At 38.9% G+C, this 20,144-nt stretch overlaps 1 protein-coding gene, 1 long non-coding RNA gene and 1 pseudogene across 2 annotated transcripts; all 3 read left to right on the forward strand.

The window, feature by feature from the left end:
• LOC144007798 (triple functional domain protein-like) overlaps positions 1–20,144 on the forward strand; it is a 116,334-nt pseudogene that overhangs the window by 45,528 nt on the left and 50,662 nt on the right.
• Positions 972–8,155, forward strand: LOC144007479 (mucin-5AC-like). Its single transcript, XM_077507176.1, has 14 exons — positions 972–980; positions 1,073–1,121; positions 1,547–1,577; positions 1,681–1,707; positions 2,361–2,532; positions 2,620–2,729; positions 4,626–4,797; positions 4,877–4,989; positions 5,292–5,463; positions 5,539–5,651; positions 5,866–6,037; positions 6,684–6,796; positions 7,175–7,346; positions 7,560–8,155. The coding sequence occupies exons 2-14, from the start codon at positions 1,098–1,100 to the stop codon at positions 7,672–7,674; spliced, it is 1,506 nt and encodes a 501-aa protein (XP_077363302.1). The 5' UTR covers positions 972–980; positions 1,073–1,097; the 3' UTR covers positions 7,675–8,155.
• On the forward strand, positions 10,486–12,194 carry LOC144007486 (uncharacterized). The gene is made up of 3 exons (XR_013280190.1): positions 10,486–10,979; positions 11,682–11,925; positions 12,026–12,194. It is a non-coding gene; the product is annotated as an uncharacterized LOC144007486 (long non-coding RNA).

Below are 20,144 nucleotides of genomic sequence, written 5' to 3' on the forward strand. Positions count from 1 at the left end.
TCAGTGATGGTGGGCATCCTTATTGTACTAATCGGTAAAAATTAAACAGAGAAAATTGGTCTCTTCGAGAGCAATGAGGTAAATGCTACGGAAGAGGCGGGACTGTTTTTGCACATGAGCTTTGATTCCGGTTCCGGTTTACGATATGTGGGCTGTGTCCCAATACTTGTGCTTCCAACTTTGTGCCCCTCAGGTGCGTGTTCCCATCGACGGGTGCAAGTTTGTCGTGTGTCTGTCAGTTGTCCGAAGCACGTCAGAGAGCTGAGACACTGCGCGCTCCCGCAAAATCGCCGCAAGCACATGGTTGAGGGGCGCAGGGGTGGGGGATGCGAGTATTGCAACGCGGCACATGCGTCGCAACCCGGAACTGGAATCAAAACTCGTGAAAATTCACAGAAGTCGGAAGTCCCGCCTCTTCCGTGGCATATACCCCATATTTAGAATGATGACGTCAACGGTGTAAAAAAAGGAGGGAACAACAATAGCTGATTGTAATAAAGCAGTTTAAAAAAAACAAAAAACAAACAATAGCTGATTGTAATAAGGCAGTTAAAAAAAAACAAAAACAATAGCTGATTGTTTCCTATGCATAAAACTATGGATAGGAATTGACTGATTGATTAGGAATGTTTCTGACACAGAGGGGGGGGACTTTTGGGTGATATCTTACAATGATATGATTGGAAAGTACCTTGTACATTACCCCACCCTATTGCTGTCAGAAACGCATATAAGGCTTCGATCTAGGGCAGTCCAATGCAGAAGTTCTTCGACATCACAGAGGTTACAGCCCGAGTGGATTATACTTTTGTCCTGGTTTCGCCGTACTTTGTGATAACTTAGAGAGGTTTTCTCAACTTAAGAAAGGGCTACAATTTGCAGATGTTTAGTGGCTTGTTCTTTGGAGTTTCATTCACCCCCTGTCGCATATTTAAGGCCACACTTTTCCAACATTGACATCTACAGCTTCATTCTGTACTGTAAGCATTTTGAGTTTCCTTGTGTAGTTTTGGCTACCGCTAAAATGTGCACTTGGAGTTAAGACTTGTTGAACTCTCTTTTCTCTCTTAAGGAAAAGGAACCCCCTTGCTGGAGAAATGACACAGCCAATGATCAAATTGGTAACGTATGAACAGTTAAACTTTTTTTTTTAAAGGAACTTGAGGCAAAAATTTTCTTTGCATTATTTTGTATTAGCAACCACTAGTCTAAACCCGAATTTCTAATTCATATTGCGTCTATGACAAATGAATAAATGAAGCAGATTCAAATTGCTCTCAGGCTCACATTGCACATGCTTTGTCATTTGCCAGCAGAGGGCAGTAGAGGACGTAATTGCAGTGCCCTGAAATTGATAAACGGATGAATTAACCTGTTTAACATTTCCACAAACCCAATATTAATCAGAATATCTGGTTTACTTTACAAAATTGTAATTTAAACAAATATTATTCCAAAGAATAGATTTGCATTTCCCTTGCACTTGAAATGCAATGAAACATAACATGATACTCTGAAATATCTAATAGTACATGTCCTCCTACAGTTGGGTATCACGCTTGTGCTCTTTCATACTGGTAAGATCCATTTTTTTTTTTAAGAAATGCATCCTTGACCTGAAAAATGCTTCTGCTCTGACACAGTACAAGAACCTGAATGTCTTTGTGTCGATTTTTCTAGGAAATGGCGTGCAAGCAACCAGTGACGGTAAGCAGGCTACTCATTTTCTTGTGCATGTACTGTATGAGGAACTTAAAAGGAATCTTAGTTTTGTTTTTGAAAAAAACATGCAACTAAAAAAAAAAGACCTAAAATGTCAAAATATATATGGAAGCAAAAAATGAAAATAAATAATTTATTCAAAGGCAGGACCGAAGTGAATCAAAATTAATTTCGACACGAAAAAACTTTTCACATGCTTATTTTTATTTTGAATACCTTTTTATATTTTGTGAAATTCAAGATCAACACAACAATTTTCAGTTTCAAGTTTTATTTTTTCAAGTACAAAACTTTTGGCCCCAATTTAACTCCATAGAATCTCTTCATTGGACAGCTTTAACACTCAAAAGGGAATATAAATATCTGATGTGTATAGAATATCCTTTATTTTTTTTTCCTTGACTGGCAAATGGGATTGCCATGGAACAATTATTTCACACTGCTAATGTACAGTGTTTGTATTGTACTACATAATGGCAAAATTTGTCAAACTGTAAATGTACGACAAGCAGCTCTGTTTACATGATCTGCTGTCAGCATTAAGATGCTGTACAGAAGCCGTTAAGCAGGAAACTGATCATTTGATATCTGCTTACTGTGACCTAAAAATATGTGCAATCCTCCTAATGAGTGATCAGAATGTTGGACTCCATGGTTCGATCGAGACGACCCCTCTGGGACTGGAGACTATGAAACGCTTTCCGATCTGCACAAAGAGAGACCAGGCAAAATCTGTGAACATCCAATTCAAATTGAAGTCAAAACAAAATCTGGAGCCAGTGTTGGATCAACTGGCGACATGATTCATGTGTAAGTACAAGCTGTAATGCAAATGTTGACAAAATGTTTTTTTCCCTCTCCCCTTCTTTAGATTCTTTTTCTTTGATGTTTCTGCAGATCTGACACACGCAGGGGATTCATTTGTAAAATTAGTGACCAGCCCAAAGGTTATTGTGCAGATTATCAAGTTCGTTTCTTGTGCCCTCTTGAATTCTGTCAACCTGAAGGTAACTTTACACATAATGCACTACAGTTAAGGGTTTTTTCTTTTTAATGCGTTTCTAGAAAACAGTTTAGAGTAAGGAAACCATCTCAAAACAGTGTCATGTTAGGTTTTCCTCAATTTCAATTAGCTATTTTTTTTTCCCCCTTCTTGTTCCCATATTTCTCCTACAAACTGCCCCAACCCCATTGATCCTTCATTTGGTGATTCAGTAGTTGACATCAGTCTGCCATGTGCTGTGAATTGGTTTCAAATACAGGTGTCAGTCGATTCAAAATTTTTAATCGTAATTAATTGCATGACTTCAATAATTAACTGACGATTAATCGCACATTTTATACCTCAATTTATATCTAAATTTTCAATAAAATGTACAATTTTTTCCTAATTTAAATATGGTTTTATTTTTTTAGTCATTGATACAGTAATTTCATAACAAGTGTGACTGATCTGTGTTGATCATTTTTCTTTCACTATAACATGGCATAATTGCATTTGTGAGACAATGGTGACAGTTCAGTGCATTTTTCTTTTCATATTAAGAACTGACTCATTTTTAGCATGAAGTAACTTGTGAAATTATGCACATAAAACCTGTAAAATACACACTAGTCCCAAGAAATATATTCATTATTTAATGCATTACTGCGAAATTGTGTTAGTGTATTTCTTTGCGGAACGCTAAATGCTTTTATTTTGTTAAGTTCAATAGGATGCGCATTGTAAAATGACGTGTCTTTCGACGATCGATGTGTACTTTTCATATTAAGAGCTACCTAACTTTAAACAAGAAGTCACTTGCGATCTTCTGCATATTTAAAAATTGTAAAATACACCTTGACGCAAGTTCCCACAAATATATGCAGTATAATTTAATTTATTACTGCTAAATTTTGTGTTATAGTGACTCCTTTTCGCAACATGGGATGCTTTTAGTTTAAGTTCCCGGATGCGCCGTGATGCCGTTCTCAAGCGAACACATGATCGTACTTTAACCCGACGGTGCGTCACTGCAAGGAAAGAGAAGACGATGTAGACTTTCTTGGAGTTGCTAAATAAAATACAGTACACCTCACATCAAAAGATCAAGTGGCTTGGAGTCACTCCAAGTGACAAGACGCCATCCATTCGGCTCTTGACTCTCACATGGGGTTGAGAGAGGATACTGCTCGGAGAGCTGTAGCAATTATGCTGCTGTGCTAATCGCGAACGCCGGGAACACCGGTGCTACCGAGTGCGTTCTTGTCACAGCAGGGAACTGGTGGAAGTGTTCCACCGTCCAAACGGCTCCTCCACTCGAACATTCTGCCCCTTAAACATTGTGTATTGTAGCTCAGTTATTTATGATCAAATACAAGATGGAGGAGAAAGCAATGGTAAGATTTTTAGATTGATGCATAATTGTAGCCTGTTAGTATAACTCGAATAAAATGTCAACCTGAGTTGGCTGTTCTGAGACATGAAACTGCAGCTCTAAATGAGTCCCGTTAGCCTGGATCACAGGTGCCCAAGTCCGGTCCTCGAGATCACCTACCCAGCCTTTTTTGCATGTCGTTTTCCTCTAACCCAGCTCATCAGCTTGCTTTGCAGAAGCGTGCTGACCCTAATCATAAATGAGTCTTAAGGACCAAATTTGGGAACCCATGGTCTAGATGCATCAGCAGGTTTTGATTAGGCATGTTCGGCCAAATATGTATCGCAGTGGCATTTTCAGATGGCAAACTTTTGGCATGTACAACGTTGTGGTCACTGTCATAAAAGTGCAACTTTGAACTAGTTTGAACATGTTCCCTGATCTGAGACAGCTGATAGTTAACAGTAATAAGTTTTAGTGACAACATGCTTATGAAAAATGGTCCGACTGTAACACGTCCCACTCTCGAAATGCTTGTTGCTCCAGAATGTTGGACTCCATGGTTTGATCGAGATGACCCCTCTGCTACTGGAGACCATGAAACGCTTTCCGCTCTGCACAAAGAGAACCCAGGGAAGATCTGTGACCATCCAATTAAAATTGAGGTCAAAACAAAATCTGGAGCCAGTGTTGGATCAACAGGCGACGTGATTCATGTGTAAGTATGAGATGAACTCGTGTTTTTTGATGTGATGCTGGTTTTGGTTTTTCCCCACTGAGATTAACTGTCTCTGCAGGTCGGACCCACGCGCAGGATTTGTTTGTAGAAATCGTGACCAGCCAAATAATGGACAATGTTCAGATTATAAAGTTCGCTTTTTGTGCCAGTTTGAATTCTGCAAGGCCAAAGGTAATTTTGTATAAAGTACACCTATGTATTTATCTGAAAATGTTGAAGAGTTGACATAATGCTTTTAAGTTGGTTTCATACAGTATGTAAATGGCAATCATGTCAAATCAAATGTTCATTTCTAACCAAAGGAAGTTGAGCTAATAAATAACAGACATGTCTCACGATTTCTTTCTTTTTTTGGGGGGCAGGAATCTTATCAAATTCATATTAGTGTTGAATGCTGTATAGCATTTCTATGGCTCATAAGTTAATTTCATATTTTCATCCCATCACCTTTTGCTTTCTACTTATGCCTGAAGAATGTTGGACTCCATGGTTTGATCGTGACGACCCCTCTGGGACTGGAGACTATGAAACACTTTCTAGCCTGCATAAAGAAAACCCATCAAAAATCTGTGATCATCCAATTAAAATTGAGGTCAAAAGGAAATCTGGAGCCTTTGTTGGGTCAACTGGTGATGCGATTCGTGTGTAAGTACAAGATGAACAAATATTGACTTCAAATACTTTTATTGAAAAACTGATTTTTGCCATTTATCACTCCAGAGCTGATGCACACAGAGGATTTATTTGTAAAAATGGTGACCAACCACCCAGTGGTTATTGTGCAGATTATAAGGTTCGTTTCTTGTGCCCACTTGATTTCTGCGAGCCAAAAGGTAATCTTATGCAAAATACAGTACTCTTGGGTTTATCTGTAAAAATGCTGATCTCGAGTGATCGTTCATGGTTTTCTGAAGAACAGGGTTGTCATGTGAAAACAAATGCTTGTTTAGCTAATCACAAGTCAGATATTTTTAACAAAGCATTTCAATTTAACAAATATTGATTACTTAATTTTTCAACCTTGCTCCGTACTCATTACTGTTCCAGAATGTTGGACTCCATGGTTTGATCGAGACAACCCCTCTGGGACTGGCGACTATGAAACGCTTTCTAGCCTGCATAAAGAAAACCCATCAAAAATCTGTGATCATCCACTAAAAATTGATGTCAAAACTACATCTGGAGCCAGTGTTGGATCAACAGGCGACGTGATTCATGTGTAAGTACAAGATTGGCTGGGTCAATGTTGACGGTTTTCTTCACAATATGTTCTATGCAGCACCACTAGTCTAAACACAACAGTCTGACGTATTGCTATTTGTGGAGTTAATCTGCAAAATCCACCCATCTGAGGGGGCGGCCATTTTGCCACTTCCTGTCCACTAGCAATGACTGCACAGCTCGCCTGTTTTCTGAAGCTGAGCCACGAGCAGGTGCCAAGATGGCCGTCCTGTGCGATGGAGTAAAAACTGGACCTTGCTGCATAACTTGTATCACACAAATGCAATTTTCATTCAGTTCATTCAATTTGCATTCTGTCCGTGGCGGGTGAACATTTTTGTTAATGACTGACAGGAAAAGTTGAGAAATTGAACTAAGCATTGTCGGACATTTTGGTTTTTGTCAATGACGGAACTCCCATTTTTGTTGACTCGCTTCAAATAACGGAAACATTGACAGACTCGTTTTGCTGAGCAATGATGGATTGACAATACAACTTGGCTTGAAATGACGGAAACTGTTGACAATTTGGTGAATAACGGTTGTGACTTGTTTAGACTAGTGGGGCACATATACAACATACTGATTTTATTTTTGACTTCCCTCACCTTTTTAATTCCCCCATTTACAATTTGTCTCTACAGATCTGACACTCTCACCGGCTTTATTTGTAAAATTCGAGACCAGCCCCACAATGGCCGTTGTGCAGATTATCAAGTTCGTTTCTTGTGCCCGCTTGAATTCTGTGAATCTGAAGGTAATCTTGCGCATAATGTACAACAGTATTTCAGACTATGATTTTTTTAATTTTTTTTTTAATGTAAATACCTGTCAAACTATTTTAGAGGAAGGAAAATGTGTCATGTTGGGTTTTACTCAAATTGGATTATGCTGGTTACATTTTCCTTTGTTTCTCCTACAAACTGCCCCCACCTAATTGGTTCACTTAGTTTTGATTCCAAGAAGATGATACATTTTTAGCCACCAATTCTCCCACCACCCAGTAAGTACAATGATTCAGTTACAACTGCTGAAAGCCATAAGACAAAGAAGTAGGCTTTACAAAACAAATGCATGCCCCCATTGAAACATAATTTTGTTTTTTTGATTCAGTTTTGTCCTCTGTTACTTTTAGTGTGCAGGACTCCATGGTTGGATCGCGACGACCCGAGTGGCACCGGAGACTTTGAGACACTGAAGGATCTCTACGTTGAAAAACCAAATGAAATCTGCAGACTTCCACTTGGCATTGAGGTCCAAACTGTCGCTGGAAATACTGTGGCATCGACGGGGGATGTCATTGCTTTGTAAGTACGAGATCCAGTGCAAATACACATTTGGCAAGCTCCATTGTATCTTTTGTTGCAGTACATGTGCACTTCAATCTGGAGCTTCCTAACTCACAAAATGTGCACTGAAATGATCTGAAGGCTACTTGAGCGCAATTACTGCCCATGTTTGAAGTGTTAATACTTTTCACTGTTCTCATCATGGTGGCAAATTTTCTTTCCTCTTTGCAGCGCGGACACAACTACTGGGTTCATCTGTAAAAATGCTGACCAGAAGCGTGGACGCTGCACAGATTATAAAGTTCGTTTCATATGTCCCATCGACTTCTGCCATAGACGAGGATAATTGTGAAAAACTGAGTTACAAGTAATTAAAGTGTCAAGTTTGTTCATTTATCCAAGTAAAGAATTGCAATGCTGGCTGCAGGGAAAACAAAGTATAATACAGTACCTCAATTTAATTCATTCCTTGACCAGTTTGCATCCTGAAACATTCTTAGATTGAGGTAACATCATTGAAATGAAATGACTGGGGGAAAAACAAGTTTTTCATCCCCAAATTGATAGAATCTTGTGTATAAATAAAAGTATAGTACAACATAAGTGGGAAATATACTCCACAATGACCGTGTCACATCTTTTCTGGTATTGTGGGCTCACTAAAAAAAAAAAACAACAAAAAAAAAAAACTGGAAGTATCTAGTAAGATTTGTAGTAATGTTATTGAAAATTTTGTTTTGTTTAATGAGCATGTTGTTTTTGGTTATTTTGTAAAGAGTGGTAAATGTGACAAAAAAATGTTTTTGTGTTAAATTTGTTAATTATATTAAAGTTCTACATACACAAATGTAAATTTGGGATTCAAAAATCACTCGTTGGCTGTAAGGACTTTGAATGCATGTGCGAAATTTGAATTATATGGATAAAAAGTGACATTTTATTTTCATTAATATATTTATTGTTTTAAGTGTTGTATTCCCCTGGCATTTTAATATATATATATTTTTTCTTATGTTTCATTGTTGCAGTGGTTTTGATTGTCTTGATGGTAAGTTTGCGACAGTTGGTTCAATAAATCATAAAAAAAAAAAAAAGAAAGAAAAAATTGTATCGGGGTCGCCGAACAAACACGCCCCGCTACAGGATTGGCTGGAAATTACCTAGTTGACGTCAAACATTGGAAAGAAAATTATTAACTCATTCACTCCCAGCCATTTTGACTGAAGCAATCCCCTTCCACTCTCGACTGTTTTATTGGATTTGGACTAATTTTGCAAGGCCCACACAATATTGTGTTCTATTGCTATAAAAACATGTAACCTACCAAAAGATTAGAGTCTACTTTCATTAGGGGAAAAAAAAAGTATTTCTATCTGTTTCCATTGTGAAGTAATTGGCATTAGAATATAGCTAAATTTCATCATCATTCCCAATCTATTTAGAAATGTGTGTAAAAGAGCTTTTTTTCAACATGGCCCTGGTTGATCTCTTATACTCTGCTGCCACCTGCTGTCGTTTGTGTAATAACTACCATTTATTCAGTCATTCTTTGCAGTTGAGCGGCTGCATTAAAGCCTTCTGTATGCTCTAGCATAGAAAACTTATAAATACATCTCTGGGACACAAAACATTTAATATAGTACGTATTTATACGTTTTTTGGGAACAAATGAGTTAAAGATGTAATTTAAATAACATGTACGGACTGAAATTGTAAAAACGTAAATAAACCTAAGAATATAAACGCAAAATATTTTGAATAAATAATAAAATAGATTGACTAAATGATAAATACACAAGTGTCTCAGATGTGTAACGGCGATGCAGTAGACGAAGCATAAGGAGCGGAGGGGGCTGGAGTTGGAGGAACAGCTTCTCTGGCATTTGCGGCGGGGGGAGTAGGCTGAGAAGCAACAGCATCAGTGGAGGCCAACTACTCATCATAATTGGTGCGTTCCATGTTAGTATCGACATCTGCAGCACAACGCTCATCAGTGCTGTTGGTCAGTGGATCCCTCGGTGATTGATTCCTCTGTGGTTGTTGATTGAAGGCCATACGTTGATGACACCATCCTGCGTATTTTAACAATAATAATAATCGGTGTTTTAAGTGGGCCGGTACGGAGCTGCGACACTTCTAAAAATCGCCCTTGAGCGTTCCGGTACTTCTCGACGTGCAAAGAACGTACTATCAGCCTTCCGGTACGCTTGACAATGCATTTTTTGATTCTCAAAAGCTCGTCCACAGATTTGCATATAGCATGGAAAACGCCTCTTTTAGCTGTTTGCGATAGGGCGCAGGAAGATGCCTTCACGGCACGCACTGAACACGGAAGCACTCGCTGGCCGCGTGCACGCCTCGTTGAGAAGTATGACGCACTAATTAAGCTTATTAATTGTAGAGCTCTCTGGCCGTCCACTCCTCGTTGAGAAGCACGACTCACTAATTAAAGTGTATGGGACAGCTCAGGACATTTTTTAATATGTTGTTTTGAACGATATAATATACACGACAAAATGAGCGGCTCGTCGAGTCAAAACATATTAAAATAGTATTTCCTTATTTTTAAATTACCCGCGCAAAATCCGGCCATTGGCGCGCTCCCAGCGGCCGAATCGGGTATGACGTCAGCGGAAGAACGGAAGTCAGTGTCTTTGCTTTGCCGCTGCAAGCTTACGACTGATGTGTTTTTATCATCAACTGAATTTCTACAATGCCGTCTCGTTGCGTGGCCCGATTTTGTTGTAATCGAAGGGAGGATGGTGTGAGCCTTTTTCGGTTCCCTCAAGATGCAGCTCTTGGCGAAAAATGGACAAAGCAAGTACAACGGACGAGAGATAAATGAACACCTGACTCCAACGTCAGTGTTGTACAGCGCACATTTCGAGGAAGACTCGTTTGACCCGCTCCCGGCCCTGAAGCTGTCACTTGGCTATAATGTGGTGTAAGAACTACAATCTAGAAAGTTAACAGCACTTATTTCTGCCAATTAATATACAGTCAATGAAAAGGTACCAATGTCAAATGAGGAACTGCTAAATTTCCATTTGTTGTCCATTTTATTTTGATTTATGTATTGTGCTGTGCATCTGAGGCATCATGCCCAAGTTAACAACAGTTCAAACTTTGTTTCAGATGGTGGATGAGATGCTTAAAGGTACACTCAGTATTATACAGTGGCATCTAGTGGTGAAACAATAAATCATTCGGAAAAAAAAAACAATTGTTTGTGTTAGTAGTATGTAAAAAGATATGTTGTATCGCATAAACGTACTTTTTTTAAATATAACGGTTAGTCTAGAAATCGCAAATTATCTTACATGTCCGAGCCGCGGCTTCTAGTGTCCGCCATGTTTCGCCGCCATCTTTCTGCTACGGGTGCCGTCAAACACAAATTTCAGCGCTCCATTTCTTAACGCGTTTTTGGAACGCACTTCCGGTTTGTATGGCGACCGCATTTCCACGAAGAAGAAGAGTTTCCGGTCCCCGAAGAGAGCATTATCAAGCATCACACTTACTTTGGGAATTTATTTTATTTCAGCGCGACAAAACAAGAGTTTATATTGTAGCCGCATTTGCCAGATGGAGAGAAATGAGGAACAGACTAGGTTTGGGACGTGCCGGTGCCTTCGACTGCTTTCTACTTGACCGGTAAGTAAGAGTACATTTGTGTTTTCGTTTTGAGAGCGAGAGAAAAAGTATACACTGTACTAATTAATACGATGTTCGTACCTTTGTTTTACAATCACTGTAGCTGTTGATTAGCAACTCCGCACCATTCGAACGATTTCGTTATGTAGCTACTTGCTTTGAAAAAAAAAAAGATTCCCGCTGGCACGTTATATTTAGAGTAAATGCGCAAGTTATTGTGTAATGTAATGTAACTGTGATTTCGGAGGTATATTTGCCCATAACTTCAATGGAGAATCTAAAGCATACTGTATTAGTGGAGGAGTTGAAAATTATTTTCGTTGTGGTTGGTGAAAATAGTGTTCTCGAAATTAATTTTCGGCAGGGAATAACTTTCTGGACTTAAATGCTGGCTGTACCGTAAGCACTGCTAGAGTCTGAACTCTCTCACTCAAGTGTGTACTGGTCCATTGTGTAATTGGGTGCACAAGAATTTACAGGCTGCTACGTTTTCCACGGAAATTCGACAAGCAAGCAGCCTTTGCATATTCTATGCAGTATGCAGTCAAGTTACTTTTATCTAGCTAATACAATGTTTTGGGCCCAAAAACTAAAGATCTTACCTCTATTTTGGGGGCTTTGTTGGAAAGTTGGTGACATATAGTAGTATCATCAATTATTCTATTTTATTTTATAATTTTGTTTTTGTTTGTGTCACACTAGATCAACAGCCAAACTTGAGGGGTTCCAGAACCATATTCTGATGTATACAAGCATTCATGCACCGTTTAAATACATCACCGACCTGCAAGAAAAAAAAATATCAAGGGGAGAGTCAGCAGCCAAATTGGAATGCCCCGAATGAGGACACTTGAATGGAGGACCCCAGAAGGCTTCGGTGTTGTACCACCAGTATCTCCACCTACCATATCTGAGCTGCAACAAACTGAAGTCAGCCGACGTCTTGGTATGTCATTTACATATGGACGGCATTGCACACTACATTAACTTTTTGTGTGAAGCAATACGGAATGGTCACATGTACAAGCACCACTTGTTTTACACAGGACCTGCTGACCAGGTGTCTGAAGCCATGGAGTGACTCCTCCCTCACTTTCCTCAGCAAGCCTTTGAAGAATATGATATCATCGTTGGTGGGAACATGCCCTCACTCCATAACATGTACTTGTGCAGTCAAGGAGCATGTAAAACTTAATAAAACCAGCAAACATTGAAGTGACTTCATTTTTACTGCAGTCTGTTCACACAATCAATGGACAAGCCTTCCTTAATTTTGCCCCAATAACATCATAGAGTAGGCGAAAAGTAGTGTTACAGATCATACTATGTGTTCGGGAGAGTTTGAGGAATGTTGCAGTGTTAATGGGGGGCAATGTCAGCACACACACACACAAAAAAAAAAACATCATGGTATTGAGTTAATCAGATATTTTAGCTGTGTACAACACATACCTGCTCTGTAACACTACTTTTGGCCCAAACCTGTATGTCTATTTTCCATATTTTGAAATGCACAGCGTATTGGTAAAATTCTGGAACAACTGCAATTCATGTAGCTCATTATATTCTAACAGCATTTTTTTTTTTTTTTTTTAGTTAATATGTTCATTTCATGTAGACTTTTATTTTACTTTATTTTATTCATTCATTTTCATGTACTGTACCTTACATTCATTGGCCAATGAAGAATTCCTTGTCATTGCAAGCATTTATAATAATTCTCCAGGCTTTTGATGTTTTACATTTCTGGTCATGTAAAATAGTGAGAGGTTAGGTGTCGAATGAACACTGCATGTTGACGCCAAAGGAAATAGTATTTTTTTAGTTATTCAAAATGTACAAATTAACACACAACAACAATATACAAGTTATACAAACTACAACAACAAGTGTCAGACATGGACTAATTATATGCCAGGTAAAAAAAACCTTTGTATTGTCCTCAAGGATCTGGGAAAGTGTCACTTATTTGCCACAAGTCCACCAAGGTGCTGCAGTCTGGGATCCAGGTACAGGAAATCATGGTGGTGCTGATGTGGGATCCAGGTACAGGAAATCATGGTGGTGCTGATGTGTCAGCAATGTGTCAAAAAGTATTTCTTGGTGTCAGTCTATCAGCTGGACTTGGATATCTTCATGTTCCTCCATGGTCATTTCCTGTACGAGTCTCTGCAAGAAGGTAACAATTGTATGTCAGATGAGGTACCAAACAATGAACTGAAAGTCACTGAGCCAATGAAGTACATTATTACATGAGCAAGACTATTTGTGAAAGCCATGTAAATTCCTGCACATCGAAGTACAAGGAAGCTGTTGTATCTTCAATCAAAACTAATTAAGTTGCTTAGTGATATTTATTAGGTAAAATTGTTCAACATGGTGACAAATCGATATCTGAGTAAAGGGTTTCAAATGTTTTTGTAAGCAGCACTTTTCTGAGTGGTTAGTAGCAACAAGACACGGGGGGAATTACGAGTCTGAGTTGCAGGTGTGTAGTTCAGTTAACACCATTATTTTTGTACGATATACTAAACATATCAGCAAACGATGTAATCTAAATACCACATATTCCAAGCAAAGGTATGTTTTGAGCCATTCACATGCATGCTCGAATGGAATTATTTTTCCATGATGACATAATTGTACGTTACGAGACACCGCGTTCTCTTCCTCGTCGTCTCTCGCCCCCTCCTCGCCCCCTTTGAGATGGTCCACATGTCTATAAAACATAACATAACTGTGTGTTCTCTGTTGCATGGTTTAGTTGCACTAACAAATATGAACATAGATAGCCATTATCATTAGCTGACGTACAGTATTTCCAAACAATGCAGACAAAAATATTAATTCTGAAATTAAATGACTAAATCACAATTATTAGGGATCTGTACAGTATGTCTAACAAATGCAATTCACTTACGTCATCACTCGAGGGAATACCAGAAGTTGTTTGCGTTCTGTTCCGGTGAAATTGGTGGTAGGCTGTTGAAGTAGGGTCTCTCTGGGACGCCGTAGTTCGTGTGCTTAAAATCATTGCATTATCTTGTTTGACCGATAGATGGCGGTCGTGAGCTACACACTGGGGCTTTAAGGGCTAACGAACAAGGGATATCCTGAAAAGTTCACAACCATGACGGAAAAAAGGTCAGAGCAAGAATCTTAATTACTTTATGACTGTCAGTTGACAGTCATAGGAGAAGCTCAGAACAAGGATCTCATTATTGTACAAGCTGTCAGATGACAGCCGGATGCTTAGGACAAAGGCCTCATTACTTTGGTGTCTGCAAAAGGTTAGTTTTAGCAAAATTATTAGATCATACAATGTAAATGATAGGTCGCCTTATTTTTTTATGTACGAATAAGTTCTTTTGATACCAGTAAAAACCTGTTACTACTTCTGGTCTCAAGAATGGGGGGGAGACGTATAATCTGCGGGCCACTTTCTAACAATTGGACACCAGTAGAAGTCACAAAACTAAGCTTGCACTTCCCCCTAGTGGTCAAAAGCAGATACTATTAGCATTCAGTAAACTGCATCTCATAATAAGTGGGTTTGGCCGAGGCTTTCCCTTGCCAATAAGATCTAAGCGTGAAGTGGGCAGGCAGGTTTGATAGCCAATCAGGAAAAGAGGTTGTACCATGGATGAAGCTTTATAAACTGTTGCATTTCCTGAAATTGTCAGATTTCTTCCATTTGCGCAAATTGAATGGTCTCAGTGTGCTTTTGCCAATAAAGCCGCTTTTTGTTCAGCTTGACTTTGGATTCCCGCCTATTCTTTGTTCTGTCTCGCATTTTCTTCCAACTCACAACGCAAAAGGGGACCTGGTGCACCAGCCTGCCAACAGGTGTTGGAACAGGTGACGCTGCGGCCAGCCTTCCGGCTCCGGCCTGACCCGAGAGCCGACAATAGCCATATCAGAGACATGGCTTGATAATGAGAAAATAAGCGATATAGAAATGGAAGGATATGAATTGTTTACAATGAATAGGGAAAACAGAAGGGGAGGAGGAGTTGCAATATATGTTGATAAGGTTTTCAAATGTAGTAAAATTGAACATCTAACTACTACTGTGGATAATGTAATGGAATGTGTAACTATTGAAGTTCACATAAAAAATATATCAAACGTAATTATAAGTTGTGTATATATAGGACACCAGGATCATTTAACACATACATACATTTAACGATAAGTTAACAGATATCCTTAGTTATACAAATGATAAAAAATTGTGAATATTGTGTGGTGATTTTAACATTGATTTATTAAATCCTAATGGACATCAGAAAACAACTGATTTTATAAATATGATGTATAGTAATAGTTTATTTCCTGTTATTATAAAACCTAGTAGAATAACAATCGATACAGCTACACTAATTGATAATATATTCACAAATAAAATTGACCTTAAAATAGAAAGTGGACTCCTTATTAATGATATAAGTGATCACCTCCCGATCTTTGCAATTTTTCATGATTATTTTGATAAAAAAATGAAGCCGACTACTTGCACATTTGAAACTAGAGTAAGAACAACACGCTCCATGGCTGCCTTTAAGTTGGATTTAGAGAAACACAACTGGTCTTTGGTTTATTCAAATAACGATCCTGATACTGCATATAGTGAATTTCAGTCAACTATTATTTCTTTATATAATAAACATTGTCCATTAATTAAAATTACAAGAAAGTATAAAGGTCCAAATAAGACATGGATGACGAAGGGGATACAGAATGCATGTAAAAAGAAAAATAATTTATATAAAAGATTTATTAAATTGAGAACTGTGGAAGCTGAAACAAAGTACAAGATCTATAAAAATAAATTAGCAAATATTATTCGAATAGGAAAGAAAGATTATTACCATGAATTATTAGAACAGAATAAAAGCAATACACAAGAAATATGGAAAACACTAAATCATGTAATTAAAAAAAGTTCTAAAAAAACAAATTATCCACAATATTTTATAAAAGATAACAATATGGTAATTGATGAAATTTCTGACATAGCTAATAATTTTAATGAATATTTAGTTAACGTGGGCAGCAACTTGGCAAACAAAATCCCAGAGCCAAGAAACAAACATGAAATAGATAAGAACATTGTAAATAATTCGTCCACAATGTTTCTTAATGATGTTAATGATATAGAAGTATTAAATGTTGTGAAAACATTAAAAAATAAAAAGTCTACTGACTGTCTTAACATTGATATGACATTAGTAAAAAGTATTATAGAATATATTGTACAACCTTTTACATATATTTGTAATTTATCATTTAAAACTGGTATATTTCCATCAAAAATGAAGATAGCCAAAGTCATTCCTGTTTATAAAAGTGGAGAAAGACACACGTTTAATAACTACAGACCAATATCATTGTTGCCACAGTTGTCAAAAATTCTAGAAAAATTATTTTCATATAGATTGGATAATTTTATTGAGAAACATAAGCTCTTAAGTGAAACCCAATATGGGTTTAGAGAAAAACGGACCACCTCAATGGCAGTCATGGAGCTTGTAGAAGCAATATCTACCGAAATAGATAATAAAAAATTTACTGTTGGGATTTTTATGGATTTAAAAAAAGCTTTTGATACTATAGATCATTCTATATTAATGAATAAATTAAAGAAATATGGAATAAGAGGTTTAGCTTATAAGTGGATGAAAAGTTATTTGGATAATAGATATCAGTATGTGCAGTTTAATAATGTACAATCAGAACACATGAAGATCACTCATGGAGTTCCCCAAGGGTCTGTGCTCGGCCCTAAATTATTTATACTGTATATAAATATTTGCTGTGCCTCAAAAATATTGAAAAGTGTCTTATTTTCTGATGATACAACTTTCTACAGTTCAGGAGAAAACCTGAAGCAGCTTCTGACTACTGTGGAGTATGAATTGAATATATTAAAAAACTGGTTTGATGTGAATAAATTATCATTGAATTTAAATAAAACCAAGTTCATAGTTTTTGGCACTAGACAAATCACTCATCAAGTCAAAATTATGGTGAATTCAATTGAAATAGAAAGGGTGAATGAAAATAAATTCCTTGGAGTTGTTATCGAAGATAAATTATGTTGGAAGCCACACACAGAAACTGTTAAAAGGAAAATGTCAAAAATCATAGGGATACTCTATAAAAGTAAGGATGTTTTAAACATGAAATCATTATATATATATATATTATATAATTCACTATTATTACCATATTTGACCTATTATGGGGAATGGCATATAAAACAAATACTAACACCGTTTTCAAATTGCAAAAGAAAGCTATAAGAATTATTAATGGATCAAAATATACAGAACCAACACATCCACTATTTATTAAATTAAATGCAATGAAATTTTATGACTTGGTAAGATTTTAAAATAGCACAAATAATGTATAAAGTTTATAACAATTTACTCTGCCACAGTACTCAGAAGTTATTTGAAATTAGACACAGTCCTTATGATATAAGGGGTACAAGTGTGTACAAAAAAAACAAAACAAGAACAAATATTAAGCAAAGGTGTGTATCTGTAAAAGGTGTTGATCTGTGGAATCATTTGGGGATTGATCTGAAAAATTGTGACTCAATGCTGGAGTTTAAAAAAATGTTTAAAAGTAAAGTTCAAAAAAAATATCTATGTCAGACCAGAATATGAAAATTGTACATGTGAGTATGTGTAAATGATCTAGATAGGTATTATGGTATATGTTTAGTAAATTTATGTATATATGTTTTAGGTAAATGTGAATATGTTTAAGTGCACTTGTGTATATATATATATAACTTGGGTTATATATTTTATTTATTATTATTATTATTATTATTATTATTATTATTATTATTAATACTAGTAAATTAACATTTTATTAATAATGAAATAAGTTTCAATATATTTAGTAAAAGGGGTAGGACTAGATAAGTTTCTAACTTCTTCCTACTCCCCTTTGAACATGTAAGTTATGATTGATTGAATGATTATTGTCATGCCGCCACGAGAGTGGCGGTTCATGCTTTTGTTTTCACAGTCAGGTTCCCGTTTTATTTTGAAAGTATTAACTCTCCTCTCACCCCAGGTCACTTACCCTTCCTGCAGCTCACTGATTACCGGTCCACGCCCATGATCACCACCACCTGCTTCCAATCAACCCGGACAATAAAAGCCACATTCATTCTCCAGTCAGTTGCCGAAGTGTCACATCTCAGTGCATGGAAGCGTCCTCACAGTCCTCGTTCCACAGTCCTTGTTTGATGCCTTGCCTTGCCTTGCCTTGCCTTGCCTTGCCTTGCCTTGCCTTGCCTTGCCTTGCCTTGCCTTGCCTTGCCTTGCCTTGTCTTTCGCCCTTAGTTTGCCCCTTGTTTTCCTCCCTAGTGGAGCGCCTTTTGTTGTCCCTGTTTTTGAGTGCCCTTTTTGTATCTCCAGTTTGGAGCTCTTTTTGTTCAGCCTTTTTTCCCTCTTTGAGAGGTGTTTTTTGTTTCGAGCTATTAAAGCTGCAGCCTTGTTGGCTAACTGTCACTCTGCGTCTGAGTCCTACCTTCTCTCGTCGTGTCAGTACACTTCGGCCAGCATGGACCCAGCAGAGAAGTTGGAGGCTGCACTTCGGCGACAGGCCGCCCGCCTGTCGCACCAGGAGGAGGTCCAGCAGGCTATGGTCACTCGGATGGGAGAGCTCGCTGGACAGGTGCAGGAGCTGGTGAGCCACCTGCAACACTCCACGCCAACCGTCACGAAACCAGAAACCGCTGAACCACCGATCCCGACTCCAGCCTTGGCCGGGGCTGGATTGAGACTGGCTCCCCCGGAGCGATACTCGGGAGACCAAGGACATTGTCAGGCATTCCTGACCAAATGCAACATACACTTCGAACTCTCACCACAGGCATTCCCCACGGACCGTTCCCGCGTGGCCTTCATGATTTCCCACCTGACGGGACGAGCCAGAGACTGGGCCACCGCGGAATGGGCACGGCACTACCCGACTTGCTCAACCGCAGCCGGGTTTAGCAGGGCACTTCGCCTCGTGTTTGATCCAACCAACATGGATCGGGAAAAGACTCGAGAGCTTAGCAACCTCAGACAAGGCAGAGAATCGGTGAATGACTACGCTATCCGATTCCAAACTCTAGCAGCCAAGAGTGGCTGGAACGACACAGCCCTCTTTGACCACTTTTTGAAGGGGCTCTCAACTGCTATGCAAGAACTCTTATTGCCCGTGGACTTACCTGGCGACTTGGACTCATTGATCTCGCTGGCCATCCGCACCGATCACCGAAGGCGAGATCTCATGCAGACCAGCGGACACCATCGGAGGCCTGGCTCTGGATTCTTCCGGCACCCAGCAGCAAGGGAGTCTCCACAAGCGGCACTTCCCCTGTCGTCCACCGCGGAGAGGTCCAGCGAGAGTGGCGAGGAGCCGATGCAGCTTGACTGCGCCCGACTGACTCACCATGAACGCCAGCGACGTCGTCAAGAGGGGCGGTGCTACTACTGTGGAGAACAAGGCCATTTGGTGGTAGCTTGTCCCACCAAGAGAGGCTCTCCGGTGGGTTCCGAGACTCACAAGCAAGTCACGAATCGAAAACTCACGCAAGTCAAGATTTCTTGCCATGCCATTTCCACAGACTTACTAGCTCTCATAGACTCCGGAGCGGACGAGAGCCTCATGGATTGGGGTCTGGTGGAAAAATTGCAGGCAGGCACGGAGCCAATTTCCACCCATATGAGGGCCAGGGCGCTCAATGGGAAAGACTTATTCCTCATCACGCATGTCACAGAGCCTCTCGAGATCCAAATTGGGCAGCACCGAGAACTCCTTGCTTCCATGTCTTCCGTTCCCCATCACACACACTGGTCCTGGGACATCCCTGGTTGCAGTTGCATAACCCCCGCATCGACTGGCGATCGGGGCAAGTCCTGGACTGGGGAAATGACTGTGAACACCATGGGTTGGAGCGGCCAGCGGCAAAGGCACCTCCCGCTGCCATCCGCCAGGTGACTCTTGTAACTGACCAGGACTACCCGGACCTGAACACCGTTCCCAATTGCGATTTTTACAAAACTTTATTCAGTTTCACATCATTTACAAAAAAATTTCAAAACACCAAGTACAAAAGGTTATTTACACATAAGGTACAAAAGCAATTAA

This window comes from Festucalex cinctus, chromosome 19 (genome assembly GCF_051991245.1).
Source record: "Festucalex cinctus isolate MCC-2025b chromosome 19, RoL_Fcin_1.0, whole genome shotgun sequence".
NCBI lineage: Eukaryota > Metazoa > Chordata > Actinopteri > Syngnathiformes > Syngnathidae > Festucalex > Festucalex cinctus.